Genomic DNA, 17,240 nt, shown 5'->3' with positions numbered 1-17,240 from the left:
GCAGAAAATAACAAATGTCCAGACTTCGCAGCCAGGTACTACAACCCAATAATGAATGGCAAGGCCCTTTTGGTCTGGGAAGGTTGTCTTCTTGTTTCCATCAGTGTCCCTGTGACTGTAGGTCTTAATAAAGCTGATACGAGCTCAGTGGGGGCAGAAGCAATCCCGCATCCCCTATGTGTTTCACTGCAGTGTAGAGCTGCACAGGGCTTCCCCCCACCAACATGTATGTTACTCATATTTCTCTCAGCAGCAGCTGTTCATTGGTATTAACATTAACTGTAAGTGTCAGCTCAGGCCTGCATCCAGTCTGTTTTTAGTGGGCCCTCAGCCTTGCCCCCCGGCGATCCTCTCACTCAGCTGTGTAATTTTGCTGGCTGTCCCCACCAGTGGAGCAGATTCACCAGCCCAGGGGTGCTTACTTTCCATCGTAGTCGTGTTAGGCCCATTTGACACTCCACCGAGGGCTCCAGAGTCTCGAGGGTCCGGCACCTGTACAGGACGCGGGATGACTCTTCTTGCACTTTGCACCCTGTTTTCGGACCTCTAACATTTATGAGCCTACGTGTGCTGCCACCCAATATCCTCGCTGAGGCGTTGCCCACTTCGGGGGAGGCCTTGTTGCATCTCTCCTGCTCAGGTTGCCATGCGAAGGCTCGGATTCTTCACAGCTGTGACTACCATCACACCGCCATTACTGCATCCTTCTCCAATCCGGTTTCTTTTGGATTTTGCCACCTGCTGCTGTCTCTCCTCCACCTCCGCTGCACGATCCAACTACTTTCAGCTGTTACTCTTGCATTTTCTGCATAATCTATGGTGATATGTGCCTTTGGAGCTCTGTTTATTTGTGATCATTTTGCTTGCTGGCCAAGCCCTCGATCCCACCCCACCCCTAGGAGCAGGTAAAGTTTACCTGATTCCCTTTGGGTTATTCTTCATTGAAGTTGTAAGCAATTGTTCCTTTTCTCTTTAAGAAAGAACAGGACAGTGACTGCCTCCTAAGCAGGATCATATGTCTCTTTGAAAACCAAACTGAGGTTACCAACACTGAAAGGACATGATACAGATGGTGTGGGCCCTAGTAAAAACAAGCATTTGCAATGCAATAGGTCTCGCATTAGAAAAGTTTGAGCCATTGTTATTGTAAACGGCAAAGTAAATGGCAAAGTTTTTATTTATGTGTTGTTTTTGAAAATAGCGAAATTAATAGCTTTGTCATTTACAATGCCGATAGTTATAGCTTTCGCAAATGTGATACCTATAGCATTTGTAATGCAATATGTACTCCTCTGTAAATCTATTATCTTATCGCATCCTTCGGATGCGAATTCCAGGGTGAGACCTAAAAAAGCAGCAGGTGAAAGAACAACACGCTGTGCCACACAATATGCAAATCAATCAATGCATCAGTCAGGAAAATAATTTAAGGTATTTGAAGTTGTACATCTGAGAAGGTCAACATTCAAATCCAAGAAAACAGGCCGTGACCAATATAAATGCATGCACCGAGGAATAAAAGACTCCCACAAATCTAATGTGGCATGTGCCGACGCACGCTTTTAAAAGTAAAGCAATTTGCAAGCAAGTAGTATTTTGGAGGGCGAAAATGCAAGACGAAACGCCTTTTAATATAAGGAAATGTTCCATCTTGCTTCCAAAATTTTGCAACGTCTCCCTCTTGACCTTTTACGCATACAGATAAATGTCATAATTTACATATTTTTGCTCTTACATTTGCTCGTGTAATCCCGTACATACCAGCATGCGCAATGTACCTTATGAAAGGGCAGAATGCCATCACTCACTGTTAGTTTAGTCAATGGCTGAAGTGGCTGACCCCACTGCTCCATGATGTATGCATGTTGTATGATGTAATGGGTAAAATAATGTGAATGACACAATACCAGTCCACTGGGTGAAGAGGGCTGATAGCAGCTCCAAATATATTATACATATAATTTTGCTAATATCTATACCTCTTGACTAATGCCAGATCTAAATGAATCATTTTTCAGCATGCAAGATTCTACATAATATGTCCAAGGCAAGACACTTAAAATCACATGGGTAAGGCAAGGCAAACTGTTTAACATCAAGGGGGATGTTTCTAACAAGTATCAAAAGCTGCGTAGTAAATAAAAACAACAACATTTCACACCTTCAGTATTTTCATGAGCGAAAAATCGTCTGTAGCCAACTGCTGGGTAAAATATACAAAAAAATAAATCAGTGACTCCGGTTCCTGTGGTTGTATACAGAATTATCACCAAGTAACGACTGCAGTGAGCAACCTTTGCATTTGCACGCCGTTCTCTCGGCGCAGAGAAATCATTCAGACATCGGGAGTACATTTAATAGCCAGAATCATCCTCTGTTGCTTTTCACAAATTCTGCGCGCATCAGGATCTTAGGCACGATAATTGTATCGCCAAGGAATGAATTATGCTTGCACACAAAACCGATAACGCTCGCACAGCGGCATCGAACCAGTGCATATGAAGGTAGTTGAAGTAAAATTAGTAATCGGTGTGTGGCTGGAGTGAAAAAGTGCTGAAAAAGGCAGAGGAATACAATAATGGCCGAGGTGCGTTTTTTACAGCCCGATGTTGTCAAAATTCTCATTTCTAGCTAAGTCTAGCTTTTGCCGCCATCACCCATATTGCTTGACTAGATTTGTAATCGCACCTTCCGGAGATGCAGCCTTAAGACCTGGTAGAACCCACCTACCTGGAATGTACAGGGTCTAAAGATTTCATTGAATGCAATTGACATGGTTTGCAGCCCATCAAGCCCTTGTTTTCCGTGGCCTGACGCGACTCTTTCCTCCTTCAACAGAAAGCAACCAGCCAATCACCTGGCTCATATAAGTAAAGGAAGACTAGTCCAAGATGACTGCCGTTTTCAAACACTACGTTAGATCTATTCGAGATTAGTGGGAAAGACTTTAAACAGAAATATTTGGCAAGAAACTGGATTGCGACTGCTGCTTGTTCTGCAAAATTGTCATTTTCAATCATGTAATACATTCTACAACTGATAATAAATGCGTTTTATCCCAGTGAGGTGACAAACCTCACAGAAATGAATTCTTCTACCCTGGCCACAATTTTACGTTTCAAAGCTATATCACAATATCAATTTTAAAGAAGGTGTAAATTCATATGTTAAGCAATGCTTCTTTTTTCACAAAAAATATATTTTCACATCCTTCTCAGAGTTGAGACTAGAGTACCTAATGCTGCCCAAGTACGCAAACAAAGAAAACAAGTTCATGTTGTAGGGTGCCGCCGCGCTGCCCGCGGCGACCCGGAAGCTCTTAGCCGGCCGACCGGAAGTCCCGCCTCCCAAGGTCCGCGAGCTGCCGGCGCATGGAGCGCCCTGCCGGTCCGAGGTAGCCCGGGTCCCCAGGAGGGGGCCGGGGAGAAGGAGGAGTGTGGCGCCTGTTGCGGGGCTCCTCGGACCTGAGGGAGCCCTGATTGAGAAGACGAGACGAGACGCGCCGTGCCGTGAGGAGCGGAGCGCGAGAGGAGCCCGCCGGAAGAGCGCAGTCGGTGAGTGGGGCCCAGGGCTGAAGTGAAGTGCGTGCGTGCCTGTGTGTATGCCTAAGAGGGGTGGGGGAGGGTGGGGTAGGGGGGTCAGGGAGTGTGTGTGCGCGCGTGTGTGCGCTAGGGAATGTGTGTGCGCGCGTGTGTGCGCTAGGGAATGTGTGTGCGCATGCGTGACTGTGTGTGATTGAGAGAGAATGCGAGGTAGGGGACAGTGTGCCTGTATGTGTGTTGTATGCCTGCGTGTGCATGCGCGCGCCTGTGTGTGTGTGTGTGTGTGTGTGTGTGTGTGCGTGCGTGCATGCAGAGGGGTGGGGGCTGTCTGTGTCTGTGTGTGAGCAAGGGATTTACTTCGCGCATGCACAGCTACCAGACGCTCGCTCCGGAGGTGAAATCCGACCTCGTCAAAGTGCGCGTCTGGTAGCTGTCCACTCTCCTAAATATCGGCAACATAAGTTGTCGAGCTGATGCATTCATGCTTCGCATGAATGCCACATCAGCTCGACCTAAAAACACATTTAACGGATTTGGAGTACAGAGCATCTAGGTCGATACAAAGAACATACAATATGCATTTCCATGTTGCGCCAATAACCAAGGCCTGCCCACCCACAAATCAAGATAACATGAAAGCGAAAGCACCAAGTACAAGCATACAATAAGAATCCGAATGATTCGTAGTTATACGGACCCTACAAAGAGAAAAAGAAAGAAGAAAGGCCATAGAAAATAAAAAAGGCAAAAAAAAAAAAAACTTCAGCCCCCCACCCTGCACCCCTGCAAATGGCTACAGCCTAACCCCACTAGCAGCTTGCCTGTCGCCCCTAACAACTAAAACCCCAAAGGTTGGAAAAAGAAGAGTGAAGGGGGGCCTATCCATGTGGGCTCCCAGCCCCTTTAGACCCCCCGCCTGAAACAGCCCCCCCTAGTAGCAAAGGTCAACCTTATGACAGCAATGTAGAGAAATTAGAGGGTACCGTGAGACACCGCCCGGCTTCGTAGAGCAAACAGTTGCAGGTCCAACTCTTGTAAAAGCCATGCCAACCCATCCCGATCCAGCCGATCTTAACCTTGGCCCTTCCGAACAAAAACACGAGCCCCTTCCAGCAAGACCCAGAGGCAGACAAAGGAGCAATAAAGAAGAGAAGAGTCAGCAAAAATCAGTCCATGGCTACCAGCAGGCAGAGAGTCCTCAAGAACCGTAGAGGCAGACGAACTCTCCCTCCGAGATGAATAGTCCCAATGCATTTTGAACAGGAGTCGTAGCGTCGCCAGGAAAGAAGAAGATGACCACAAAAGAGATGTAAAGTCACAGACAAAAGTCTCCGGAAGGGGAACACCTGACGATACCTCCAAAGCCGGCAACAGTGAAAAGTTCAGTAATACCATGCCATCCTCGGGAACACCGTCTACCAGGGCACCATCCGATGATTCCATTACTCGTTTCTTCACAGGGTCCTCGGACGGAGTCAAAATGGCTGCGTTTTGAATGGCTGTAGAATCCCGTTTCAACAACAAGGCCGGGCCCGGTTCCACCAGGAGAATTTCAGATAGGCGCGCATCCAACCTGCTCAGCAAAGTATCCACATGTGAGCGGAATGCCCAAAGTTCTTCCAGTATTAGCCGCAGCGATGGTTCATGCACCGTTCGATCCATAATATCGTGTTCGGTATCAATCACTATCACCTCCCCGGGTGACTCCGGCACCCACGGGGGGATAGACAGGATCTCGAACGTGCAATTGCGAAGGGTGACCAGTCTTTGTTCACAACTACGGTCAACCCAGTTAAGGCCGCAGGCCAGTGACCCCGAACCACCGAACCCCGGGCGGGAGCAGACCGGGGCCGCGGGACGGGGGCCCCCACCCGCAGCCAGCAGCACGCAGACTCACTTCTCCGTCGATTCTGAGCAATGAAGACGATCGCCACCAAATCCGGGCTGAAACAAAGCCTCCACTCCGGTAGACCGGGCCCAGCCTGAGTCTCATGGCCGATGTTGTTGCACTACTGTCCGGCTGTGAAAGTACTCCAGGCGCCAGCTTCACCGCTGGAGCAGGCCGCAAACTTACACTCGATGTAACTCCGTCAAACAAGATGATAAAAGTTTCCGGATTTCACCATCGGAGTGCGGGACAGTTCATGCACACAGAGGCTAGGCGTTAAGTCAGGATAACATGCAGGATATCGCGGCGGGTTACGAGGGTCGACTGAGCCGGGAGCCTAAGCAGCCATCTTGCTTGCTGATGTAGCTCCTCTCCCAATACGACACATTTAAATGGGATTTTCAATTACAGGATTGTACTTCTGGTTTAGATCTTTAGTAAGGCGCTGCTGCTCTTCCTTTACGCTCTCCCTGCTCTAGGTAATTTCCAATGGCTAAAGTGTCAAGTCTGTTGTTGGTATAGACCTTATTTAAGCACTGGTACAGATTATTTCACTACAAGTTAGCCTACCAACCACATACACAACTCAGTTCAACATCTTTCATCCTTTGCGTTTATTCAGGTAAAAGTCTTAAGTCCACACTGTAGATTCTGCCCTCTTTTATCTGCTGTATGGTGTTGCATTTCTAATGGTGCAGCGGGGACAGTTTGCATACCCGTCCTGTCAGCAGCAGTTTGACTTATTTTGGGACTGAGGTAATGGCCTTGCTTTGGAACAGTGGCCGCTGGATAGAGTCTGCACAGCAGCACTTGTTTTCTGTGGATGAGGCTTCCCTGGCTGGATGCCAGACAGGTGCTGAGATACAGCAGTTGTGGCTTTTGGCAAAGACACCGATCATAATGTTCAGTTGGCAGTTCAGTCCTCTGGGAACGATCTTGGCTTTCACTTCGGCAGCATCGCTTCTTCTCTTTCCGGTCTCTCGGGCTAATGATAGACTGCCGGATAACACATTGATGCTTGGTCTAAAAAAGTCTTGGTGCAGTTCACAGCGAGAACTTGCAGATTGGCCGAGGGACCTGCTCACAGCCGGTTTTGCTCCTTGCTGCACGGTGTTTTTGTCAACTTTTCTCTGGATTCTTATCCTTCCAGGTAGGTCGCTCCCCCTCCGCACAGCACCGCCTGTGCCCGCTCTCTCCCTCGCTGCCCCGTGTCTCTCTGCCCATTCCTGTGACCTCTCTGCCCTTTCTTGAGACGTTTCTGCCTCTGTGCCACTCGTTTCCCCCCGTTTTCTTGTGACCTTTCTGCCCTTTCTTGTGAGCTTTCTGCCTCTGTGCAACTCGTTTCCCCCCGTTTTTTGTGACCTTTCTGCCCTTTCTTGGGACCTTTCTGTCCTTTCTTGGGACCTTTCTGTCTCCTGTGCCACTCGTTTCCCCCCGTCTTTTGTGACGTTTCTGCCCTTTCTTGTGACCTTTCTGCCTCTGTCCACTGGTTTCCTCACATTTTTTGTGACCTTTTTAACCTTTTTTGTGACCTTTGTGCCTCTGTGCCACTCGTTTACACCCGTTTTTTGTGACCTTTCTGTGCTGTTTTGCGAACTTTGACCCTGCTCGCATGCAGCTCGCCCCCACGCCACTGCTCGTCACCTGAGTGCCTGGTTCCTGCCTCCCTGCTGCCTCCTTGTTTCCTGAGTTTTTCCCTCCCCTCTGCCCTGTGCACCAGTTCCCCCTGCCCCCCCGCTGCGCGGCGATCCGGCCCTTTCCCGCTGCTGCTTCCCTGTGGCCCCGTCTCCCCTGCACACCCATTCGCCTCCCCGCTTCCAGCTGCTCCTCCCTCCCAAGCCACCTCATATGCAGGCCGAGAAGCGGTCGCGCGCAACGGGCGCGCCTAAGGCAAGCCCATCCGCTCCTGGACCGCACCCAGCACCAGAACCCCTGGACCCCGCGAACGCCACGACACCAGAATCCACTACGAAGCCAGGACCCTCCACGCACTCAACGCCAGCCGAAACCACACCTGCTTCCTGGCTGCCCCGAAACGGACCCACGGACCCTTCTCCTGCCACACCTGCAGCTTTACCTGCGACAGAACCACCAAACCTCCAAGGACTGGACCCAACCACCTCCGCTGCATTCTCCTCAACACCCACTCCGCACGCAATCACGCCGGATCCCGTCTTCTCCACAGGCTCCCAGGTTGCCTTCGACCACACCACCGAACTCCATTGGACCGACCACCACTGCATCCATTTCACCTTCAAGAAACCAACCACGCACCACCGCACCCAACAGCTGCCTTGCCACTGCTGGAGCAAAGTCACCGAAAACCAGCTGATCACCTCTCTCGCCAAGAACCCACCCACCGACCCCCACCAACCCAGACGCCGCAGCCCGAAACCTCAGACAGTGGATCGACGACTGCGCCAACACCCTCGCCCGCTCAAGAAAGCCTCCAACAGTCACGCCAACAAGAGAGCCACCTGGTTCACCGACAAGCTCCAGACATCTAAACGCGCATGCCAGATACTGAAGGACATGGCTCCACGAACGCACACCGGACAACCACGCAGCCCACAAGGACGCCACCCTCCGACACCACCACCTCATCAGATTAGCCAAGAGATCCTCCTTCAAAGACCGCTTGGATAACAACGCACCGACAGCAAAGAGCTCTTCAGCATCGTATAGGAACTCTCTAACCCCAACGCCAACGACATCCCGCCCTCACAAGAACTGTGCGACTCACTAGCCATCTTCTTTCAACGCAAGATCGCTGACATCTACGACAGCTTGAACACCACGACCGCCCGACTACGCCAGACTCCACCTCCCCTGTGAACACCACCAGCGCCAACCCCCTGACCTCCTGGTCCAACATCAACGACAACTAGATAGGCAAAGTCATGAACTCCATCCACTCAGGATCTCCGTCTGACCCGTGCCCACACCACGTATTCAACAAAGCAGTGGCAGCCATCTCACCCCAACGACGGAAGGTCATCAACATCTCCTTCGACACAGCGACAATCCCGGAAAGCTGGAAGCACGCCAAAATCAACGCCCTCCACAAGAAAGAAGCCCAAAGAGGACCCCAAGGACCTCAAGAACTTCCGGCCCATCTCCCTGCTCCAGTTCCCGGCAAAGGTCATCGAGAAAATCGTCAACATGCAACTGGCCCGCCACCTGGAAGACAACAACATCTTGGACCCGTCCCAGTCCGGATTCAGACGAAACCACAGTACGAGACAGCCCTCATCGCCGCCACATACGACATCAGGCGCCAACTAGACAACTGCGAAACATCAGCCCTCATCCTCCTGGACCTGTCAGCCGCCTTCGACACGGTCTGCCATCGCACTCTAAAGACACGCCTCCTAGAATCTGGAATCCAAGAGAAGGCTCTTGACTGGACCACGTCCTTCCTCTCCAGCAGAACCCAAAGCCTCCCACCCTTCCGATCCAAAGCCACCGACATCATCTGCGGCATCCCCCAGGGCTCATCCCTCAGCCCAACGCTGTTCAATGTCTACATGGCCCCCCTCGCACAAGTGGCCCGCCATCACAGCCTCAACATCATCTCCTACCCTGACGACACCCAGCTCATCCTCTCCCTCACCAAGGACCCACACACCGCCAAAAACAACCTCCACGAGGGAATGAAGGCCGTCCCCGACTGGATGAGGAGCAGCCGTCTGAAGCTGAACTCTGACAAGACTGAGGTCCTCCTCTTCAGACCGACCACCTCAGCCTGGGACGACTCCTGGTGGCCGACCACACTGGGAACAGCACCAACACCCACCGACCAGGCACGCAATCTAGGATTCATCCTCGACTCCTCCCTCTCCATGTCTAAGCAGGTCAACGCCGTCTCCTCCTCCTGCTACAACACCCTCCGCATGCTCCGCAGGATCTACAAGTGGATCCCGACCGAAACAAGAAGAATAGTGACACAGGCCCTTGTCAGCAGCAGACTGGACTACGGCAACGCACTCTACGCAGAAATCCCAGCCAAACACCTACGACGACTATAACGCGTCCAAAACGCCTCCGTCCGACTGATCGTCAACGTCCCACGCCGCAGCCACATCACCCCCCACCTGAGAGAGCTACACTGGCTGCCCGTCGACTAGAGGATCACCTTCAAGCTCCTCACCCATGCACCCAAAGCACTCCACAACGCCCGACCAGCCTACCTGAACAGCAGGCTCGGCTTCCACACACCCAACCGCCAGCTCCGCTCCGCCAGCCTCGCCGGTGTCCCCCACATCCCTCGAACGACCTCCGGCGGCAGATCCTTCTCCTACCTCGCCCCCAAGACCTGGAACACCCTCCCTACCCACATACGGCAGACCCAAGACCTACTCGCCTTCAGAAGACTCCTCAAGACCTGGCTCTCCGAGCTGTAGCAGCACCCCCCTCTCCCCTCAACCCCTTGGGACCCTCACGGGCAAGTAGTGCGCCTTACAAGTACTCTTGATTGATTGATTTATTGATTGATTGATTGATTGACTCTGAGCGTCTCCTCCAGGACGGTCTCTCCTCCTGCAAGGCCAGGCACTTTCCAGGCACTTTCCCATTTCTCTTGTACAGATTGTCGACTTCTTCAGCAGAAAGTGAAGGCTTCAGAGATGTTCCAAAGCCTCTGGGACAAGAGAATCACCTTCCGCCTCCTCACCCACGCACACAAAGCCCTACACGACCAAGGCCCGAGCTACCTCAACAGCCGAGTCAACTTCTACGCTCCCAAACGACACCTCCGATCAGCCAACCACGCCCTCGCCGCCGTCCCCCGCATCCGAAGAGCGACTACAGGAGGAAGGTCCTTCTCCTACCTGGCCGCCAAGACCTGGAACTCCCTCCCGTCCGACCTGCGCCTGACCCAAGACCACCTCTCCTTCAGGAAGAAGCTGAAGACCTGGCTGTTCGAGCAGTAGCGGCACCCCCCCTCCCCAGCGCCTTGAGACCCTACGGGTATGTAGCGCGCTTTATAAGTGTCACTGATTGATTGATTGATTGGGAGACTGGCCATCAGGAAGGCACCAACCCTAGTAATACAGCTGCTCTTCCAGTACTTTGCCGAGCAATCCCTTTCTTGATCAAGAACAACTTGGAATGTAACTAAATGGGGTGGTTTGGATTCCACTTTTATACACATTTTCTAGACCAGGCATATGGATCAACTGTTTAAAGCCTCAAAACCATTTTGGGATGGTTCTATTTCAGATGTCATTTTCTGGTGTTCCTCAGGCACCGTCTTTGTGCAAAATGATGGCTCTCACAGCAGATAGCAGTGGTGCTGGCTTCAAGCAGGAGTATCCAAAATAAGAGCATAATTAAGTGTGAGATCTCTGCACATGGCTGTCACCTGACTCATACAGCAAAAATCAGGCACAGGCAGAGGGCAGGCCTTGCCTAGAAATGTCTGCATATTGAACAGAAACTGCAGTTCCACACTTCACCCCTTACCATCTTCTACTTACCAAACAGGTGATGAAAAATGACAGTGCTGATGAATAACTAATCAGCCTTTGGTTAACTAGGACCTCATTGAAGTTCTATGGGAAATGCAGTCTCCGTCCTCCTTCACTTCATTTTTTGGGTCTCCACCCTCCCGTTACAGTCAGTCAGTCAAAATTAACTTTATTTGGTTTGTCATAACCATAAAGTATGTAAAACACATTTTCATTTCATACAAAGGTTAAAAGAGAGACATTTTCTACTCAGTTAAAATATTTACAAATACTGTTAAAAAATATCCCGTTACAGGAGCGCAGGCAGTACACTCCCTCTGACTGGGGAAGATGTCCTCAAACTCCATTATATTCCATGTTAAACTAGGGGCTTCTAGAATGGATGCCACCTGCCCTGGTACTCTGACTCCTACCACAGCTAGTCCTATTACCATACGTATGCTCGATAGCATTTTATTCACATGCACTCGACATGCAGAGAAGACGACAGTGAAAGATTCTGGGGATTCACATAAGAGCTGGGGTTTGCACAAGAAGGGCCAGTAGACCACACTCTGTCTGACAGAGAGGCAAAATATGTGGTCACACTAAAGATTAAAATAAAATGGTATGCTGCTGCTACGGCTTGATATGAATTGCAAAGGATGGAACAGTAGTAGTATGCCCACTATGAAGACTTGCTGGTGCAGTCCTCCAGGACCAAGCACAGGCCTATGTTTCTGTACAATCATTGTATTAGCTAGTACCAGGATAAAAAAGAAAGTTTGGATACCCGTTTCATATGCAGATGGGCACAAAGGGCACGTGTACCTATCTGTTTGCCATGCAGGGAATACGTTCTCCTTTATGTATGCATAAATGGCATTTGGCTATCGTAACCTGTAGGAAGGCTGACATTTGTTTTTTCAGTATTAACATAACTATTGAGTGCTTATGATTCCTCTAGGTTTACTGGTAATTAACGTTTTCTTTCCTTTGTCCTCCAAGCTTTCCTCCGCCACTGTTTAAGAAATATGTATGTGTGTAGTCTGGAATAGTGGTCAACATTTTACTGTCAGGACTACAGAAGGATCTCAAGATATGTCATCTTACTTTGCCATCTAACATCATTGTTCTTTTTGTATTACCTCAAAAGGAAAAGTAGCCCATGCTTAGATCTTTGTGTCACTGAAGAAATACATTCATGATGTGGTGGCAGAGTTTTCAGGAAGAATCCAACAAGTTTGGAATGTGGTGGTTGGGTTGAAGGGTAAACAAATGTACAATTACTCATACGGCTTGTTGTACTTAGTCTTCCTGGATTCTTCTTTAGGATGTTAAAGTGGACAAGATTAAGTTAATTCTTATTTTGAAACATTGAAATCTGTTCTACAAGCTGAGCATTATGTGCTTTCTCTAGTTTCCTGAAGATCTGCAAAGGCTGACAAGCAACCTGAGGACAATTGATCTGTCGGATAACAAGATTGAGACCCTGCCACAAATGATGGGAGCATTTTCTGTACTGAAGAACCTAAATCTAAATCACAACAAATTAAGTAAGAGGTTCTTCTGTTCTCTCTTTTATGTAATTTATCAAGTTTAGACCATATCTGTTTTACATAACTGGAATGATCCATTCCTATAATAGTTTGTATTTACAACACCTTTGTTCCTAAAATCTAATTCTACTGTTTTCAAAGGGATGCCCATCAATCCACAAATGATACAATTTTGCAGATTTAAAATATTTATATTCTGGCAAAGTCTGTAAGCACTGGATTACTAAAATACTAGCCATGAACACCAGAAAATTGGATAAGTAAGTGTCATTCCAGGTAAAATATTAAAACTTTGTAATTGCTACAACTATTCGAATACTACACAAGCCCCGCAAGCATTTTCCTTTCATTAGAGGTAATAAGGGAGGTGTCTCTTAATCCACGCATAAGCAAGGTATTCAGCACAAGATAAACTAAGCTACTTGGAGGTCAAGAGCGATGCATAAATCATGCATAACAGAAATAAAAAATCTAGGTGTGTTACCATTTTTAAAGAAAAGCATTCAAAAAGAAATTAGTTTCTTTTCCTTAGCCGGATCTCCTATCAGTAAGGATGATAAAATTCCAATACAAATTAGAAACGTTGTTCTCCATCTATGCCACGCTATTCCTGTTACTCTCTGAATATGAATCGTTGTGGGTGACTTTAATACAGTTCTGAAAAAAACCCAAATAGGGTGCTTTTAATCTCATGAAGTAATGAGCCTGTTAAGTCTCTTTCAGAAGGAATACATAAGTTGAAAGTACTACTGTAAATGAGCTAGGGCAACTTCAATCAAATAAAAAGCTCAATAATTGCTGAACGATACACAAATGAGAAATAGTGACACTAATATTTCGAAAAATACAAAATATTTATTTATTATACATGGTAGTAAATCTAAAAAGGAAAGGTCTATTTATTCTACATCTCTAGGGGAAAATTGACTTGAGCAATATATTTAACTTCAGTCATTCATCAAACCTTTCAAAATTATTGTTTACAAAAAATTATTCTTTAGATGAAAGTACAATTCATTATCAGCAAATTATATTATTGTAAAAAGTATCCATTGAACACATAATTTATCGGGTGGTTTCCAAGTTGTATCTCAACGCGCGTTTCGGCCGCCAACACTGCCTTCCTCAGAAGTTTCACCTCCAAAATATTATGTTCTGCAAGAACAATTATATATCATTACCATGTCTTAAAGTTAAAACCAATAGTGTCACTATGCAAAACAAGTAGAATAAACTTTTTTTTGATAATCATCAGACAAAGTGTCACAATAATAATGATAAAGTTCACATCTATTTACAATAGGTTAGAGCCATACAGTGAGGGTAACTTTAAATATTGAAAAAATACAATATTAAAGTGCAATAAGTGGTGAGATAAATGAAAAATAATATCTAGATGTATGGAAAAAAGAATGAAAGCGGAATAGACGTAGAAGACAGGAAAAGCCCTGAACATGAGAAGGGTGAAAGGATCTTAACCATAGTATATACCTCATATTGACATTCTAGTCCTATAGGTCTGCTAAGATTATAATTAATATTGCAGCAATGAAACAACACCCACCGCTGGGTAAGTAGTGCTGAAATTTATAGGTGACTATTCTCGGTCAATATAGATAGATATAACCAAAGTTACTGAGAAAAGCAGGTAACCCCAGGTCCTACAAATGTGAAATTTAAAAAAAATCATAAAATTCTTATATGATGCATGATTATGTTGGTTCAGGTTTTAGGTCATCTATGTATATATCATGCTTAAATTAGACAAATAGTTATCTACTACATTATAAGTAATCTTATGTGGCTTACCAATTTGATAATCAAGGTGGGTTAAATATAAGATGAAATAACCCAAAAAGGAATCCAAAGCTGTCTCGGCGTAGTATAAAATCGATGCTGAGAAATTTAACAGAGACAGAAAACGGCTATGAATATACTATATATGAGCATGGCTCATTGTATGTCTACATACTAGAAATATCAGATTGATGCCTCTACCTTATAAGCTTGAAACTAGCCTGGACTGAAATGACCAAGCTTCCTCGATATACAGTTCTCACGGGATATGCTAAAAAGACAAAAGGGAACAGGGGAGTCATGTGTGGAAACTGCCAAAAATTGATCACATCCCTAGACAGAGCCGATATGTTGAGAGACAAATCAATTACCTTGATTACAGCAATGTTGGTTTTATGGATGAGCTTCTAATCCAAAGCGCTCGGAAACCTTTGCTGTATATAAAAAGAGAAACATGGAATCTTAAGAATGTGCAGTGACGATCCCGCATTGCTCGATGACTTAAACAAAAATACTATCTAACTGCGCGTGCAGTAAAGGTCTGATGTAATATATGAAAATAGAAAACTCTTGATCATTACTCTCAAACTGTTTATTAGGACGACTGAACGCTAACATAAAAAATACAGGATCCAATAGCAATATGTGGTCATAGTGGCCTCAGCCTGATCATCTGATTAAGCTAATAGAGTGACTAGACGCCGGAAAAGGCATGGCGATATTATGCAGGAAGCCAAACACTGAAGTTGGCTGCTAAGACGTCTGAGTGCTAATAGCGGGAGCGCAAAGCAAGGAGCAGATCTCTATTAAAGCCGCCCACTTACCAGTAAGATAAAAGCAGAAGGCAGGCAGCTGAGGACCTAGTACCGGTATGTACCATGCTTCCCATTACTTTGTCGAGTCAAAGATTTGAAAATCTCGCACTCGGCATTTAACTAGGAAACTGATGAGTCACGTGATCATCACGTGACCTTCAGATGTTATTGACGACTTGAGACTTAGCCCGAACTTAGGGCCAGATGTAGGTAAAAAATTTTTACCGACCTCTTAAATACCGAGTCATACCGACTCGGTATTACCGTGTCGGAAAATGAGATGTAGGTAATGAAGGCGGTAACAAATACCGACTCGGAACCAGTCGGTAATCGGAAACGGTATTTACCGTCTCGGAATATACCTACACGGTAAAATCCGAGACGGAAAAGCCCAAACCGATCCACCGGTGCCACGGCCCATAGGAATGAATGGCAACTTCCGACCCGGTAAATACCGAGCCGGTAAACACCGACCCGGTAATTACCGTGTCGGAACTACCCGCCGAAGATTTTGAAACTGACAAACATGTGCGCCTGTGAACCAATCAGGTACTTCAACCACACCCAAATTTCAAGCCACAGGGGAACTAACCAATCAGATCCAACCACCACACCCCAGTACTTGGGACAGGCCACGCCCATGCAGGTGCAGAAACAAACAGTCAGGAGAGCAGGAGGACAGAGTGTGGAGCAGCCTTACCTGAGACAGAAATACACTGCAAGATGGAGAGCCAGGAGGCACAGAGAGAAGCTGCAGAGCGCAAAAGGAAGCAGAAGTTCAGCCAGGAGGAACTGCAGGTGCTGATTTCGGAGGTCGTCAGACATCATGGCAGAATTCTAGGAAAGCAAACTCTGCATGTTGCAGAATCCATCAAACGCAGCACCTGGTTGGACATACAAGGCAAGGTAAATGCCATTGGTGTCACCCACCGTGACCTAGAAGACCTCAAGAAACGGTGGTATGACATCCGCATTATCACCAAGAAAAAGCTTGCTGCCTACCGCAAGGAATGTGATGGTACAGGCGGAGGACGTAACAGAGGCCCCAGACTCACCGACATCGAGGAGATGGTTGCATCCACCCTTGAGAAGGAATGTATACACGGAATAGGAGACGCAGACAGCTCAGCAAGAGGAGCCAAGAAACCAGGTAAGATGCAAGAACACTATCATTTACCCTTTTACCTATTCCCCTCACATGGCAAATCAGACTCCACAACAGGTTCAACTAATGTCCTGCAATGCATCCTGTAAAAATGTAGTCACGTGTAGATCAGAGCAGTCAGCGTGCATTGCAGCAAGGGGAGCAACAGACAAGTAGCATAGGCAAATGAGAGACAGGCTAAAGTGCAATAGAAGTGTATTTTATCACATGACACAGGTGATCAACATAACTGACTCAATGTCCATGTCTGTCCACAGGAGAGTCAAAGCGCAACACAGCTGAGGTCAGAGAGAAGAGGAGGGAAGGAGCCGGACCTAGCACATCTCACGCAGGCCAGGACCAAGAGCAGGCAGCCCCGATACCTGAGGAGGCAATTGCTGAAAATCCACAATCCCCTCTCCTATTCGGTAGTCAGGACACAGGAGCGGCAGAACTATCACCCACCCCCACATCACCATCCCCAGTGCTGGGAAGAGTCAGGAGCCATGATGTGCCCCCTCGCAGAATACTGCAAACATCATCGGAGGAGGAGGAGGGTGGCACACAGGACAGAGGCAATACCGAGCAGCAGCCCACTCCCAGAGTCACGCGGGCCAGTGTCCGAGGGCGACGTCCACGGGAGGAAGAGGATGTGCGGCAAGTCCAAGGTGTCTTCTGCGGACTGGAGGCCACCATGGTGAAGGTGCAGCGCCTGCAGGCGAAAGCAATGATGGGGGTTCAGAGGCACGCACGCACAACAAATGAGAAACTGGATGCAGTAGGCAAGGGCATAGGGGACATGGCAGAGAGCATGCAATCCATGGCGACAGGAATATCGGATATCACACAGTGCATGACTGTCCTGTGTGACAAATTGGACAGGGACCATTTGGCGAGACGCAAGGCCCGTGTGGATGCGCGCAAGCAAACCACGGCCCTGAACACCTTTGCAACTGCCATAGTGCAGTGCTGCAACAATTTAAGTGAAGGCATGGCCAGGATGACCTCTGCAATGGAGCTGGTGCTCGCGCAACAGACTGGCACTGGA

General features: G+C 47.8%; 1 protein-coding gene across 2 annotated transcripts in view; it reads left to right on the top strand.

The window, feature by feature from the left end:
- The window catches only part of LRRC57 (leucine rich repeat containing 57), a 134,671-nt gene that overhangs the window by 55,881 nt on the left and 61,550 nt on the right, over positions 1 to 17,240 (top strand). For both annotated transcript variants that reach the window (XM_086937240.1, XM_086937241.1), the window contains one exon: positions 12,298 to 12,433. In XM_086937240.1, coding sequence (XP_086793366.1) covers positions 12,298 to 12,433 — 136 coding nt within the window. The remainder of the gene's footprint in view (positions 1 to 12,297; positions 12,434 to 17,240) is intronic.

This window comes from Lissotriton vulgaris, chromosome 9, assembly GCF_964263255.1.
Source record: "Lissotriton vulgaris chromosome 9, aLisVul1.2, whole genome shotgun sequence".
Taxonomy (NCBI): domain Eukaryota; kingdom Metazoa; phylum Chordata; class Amphibia; order Caudata; family Salamandridae; genus Lissotriton; species Lissotriton vulgaris.
This window is presented reverse-complemented; position numbering and strand designations above follow the sequence as displayed.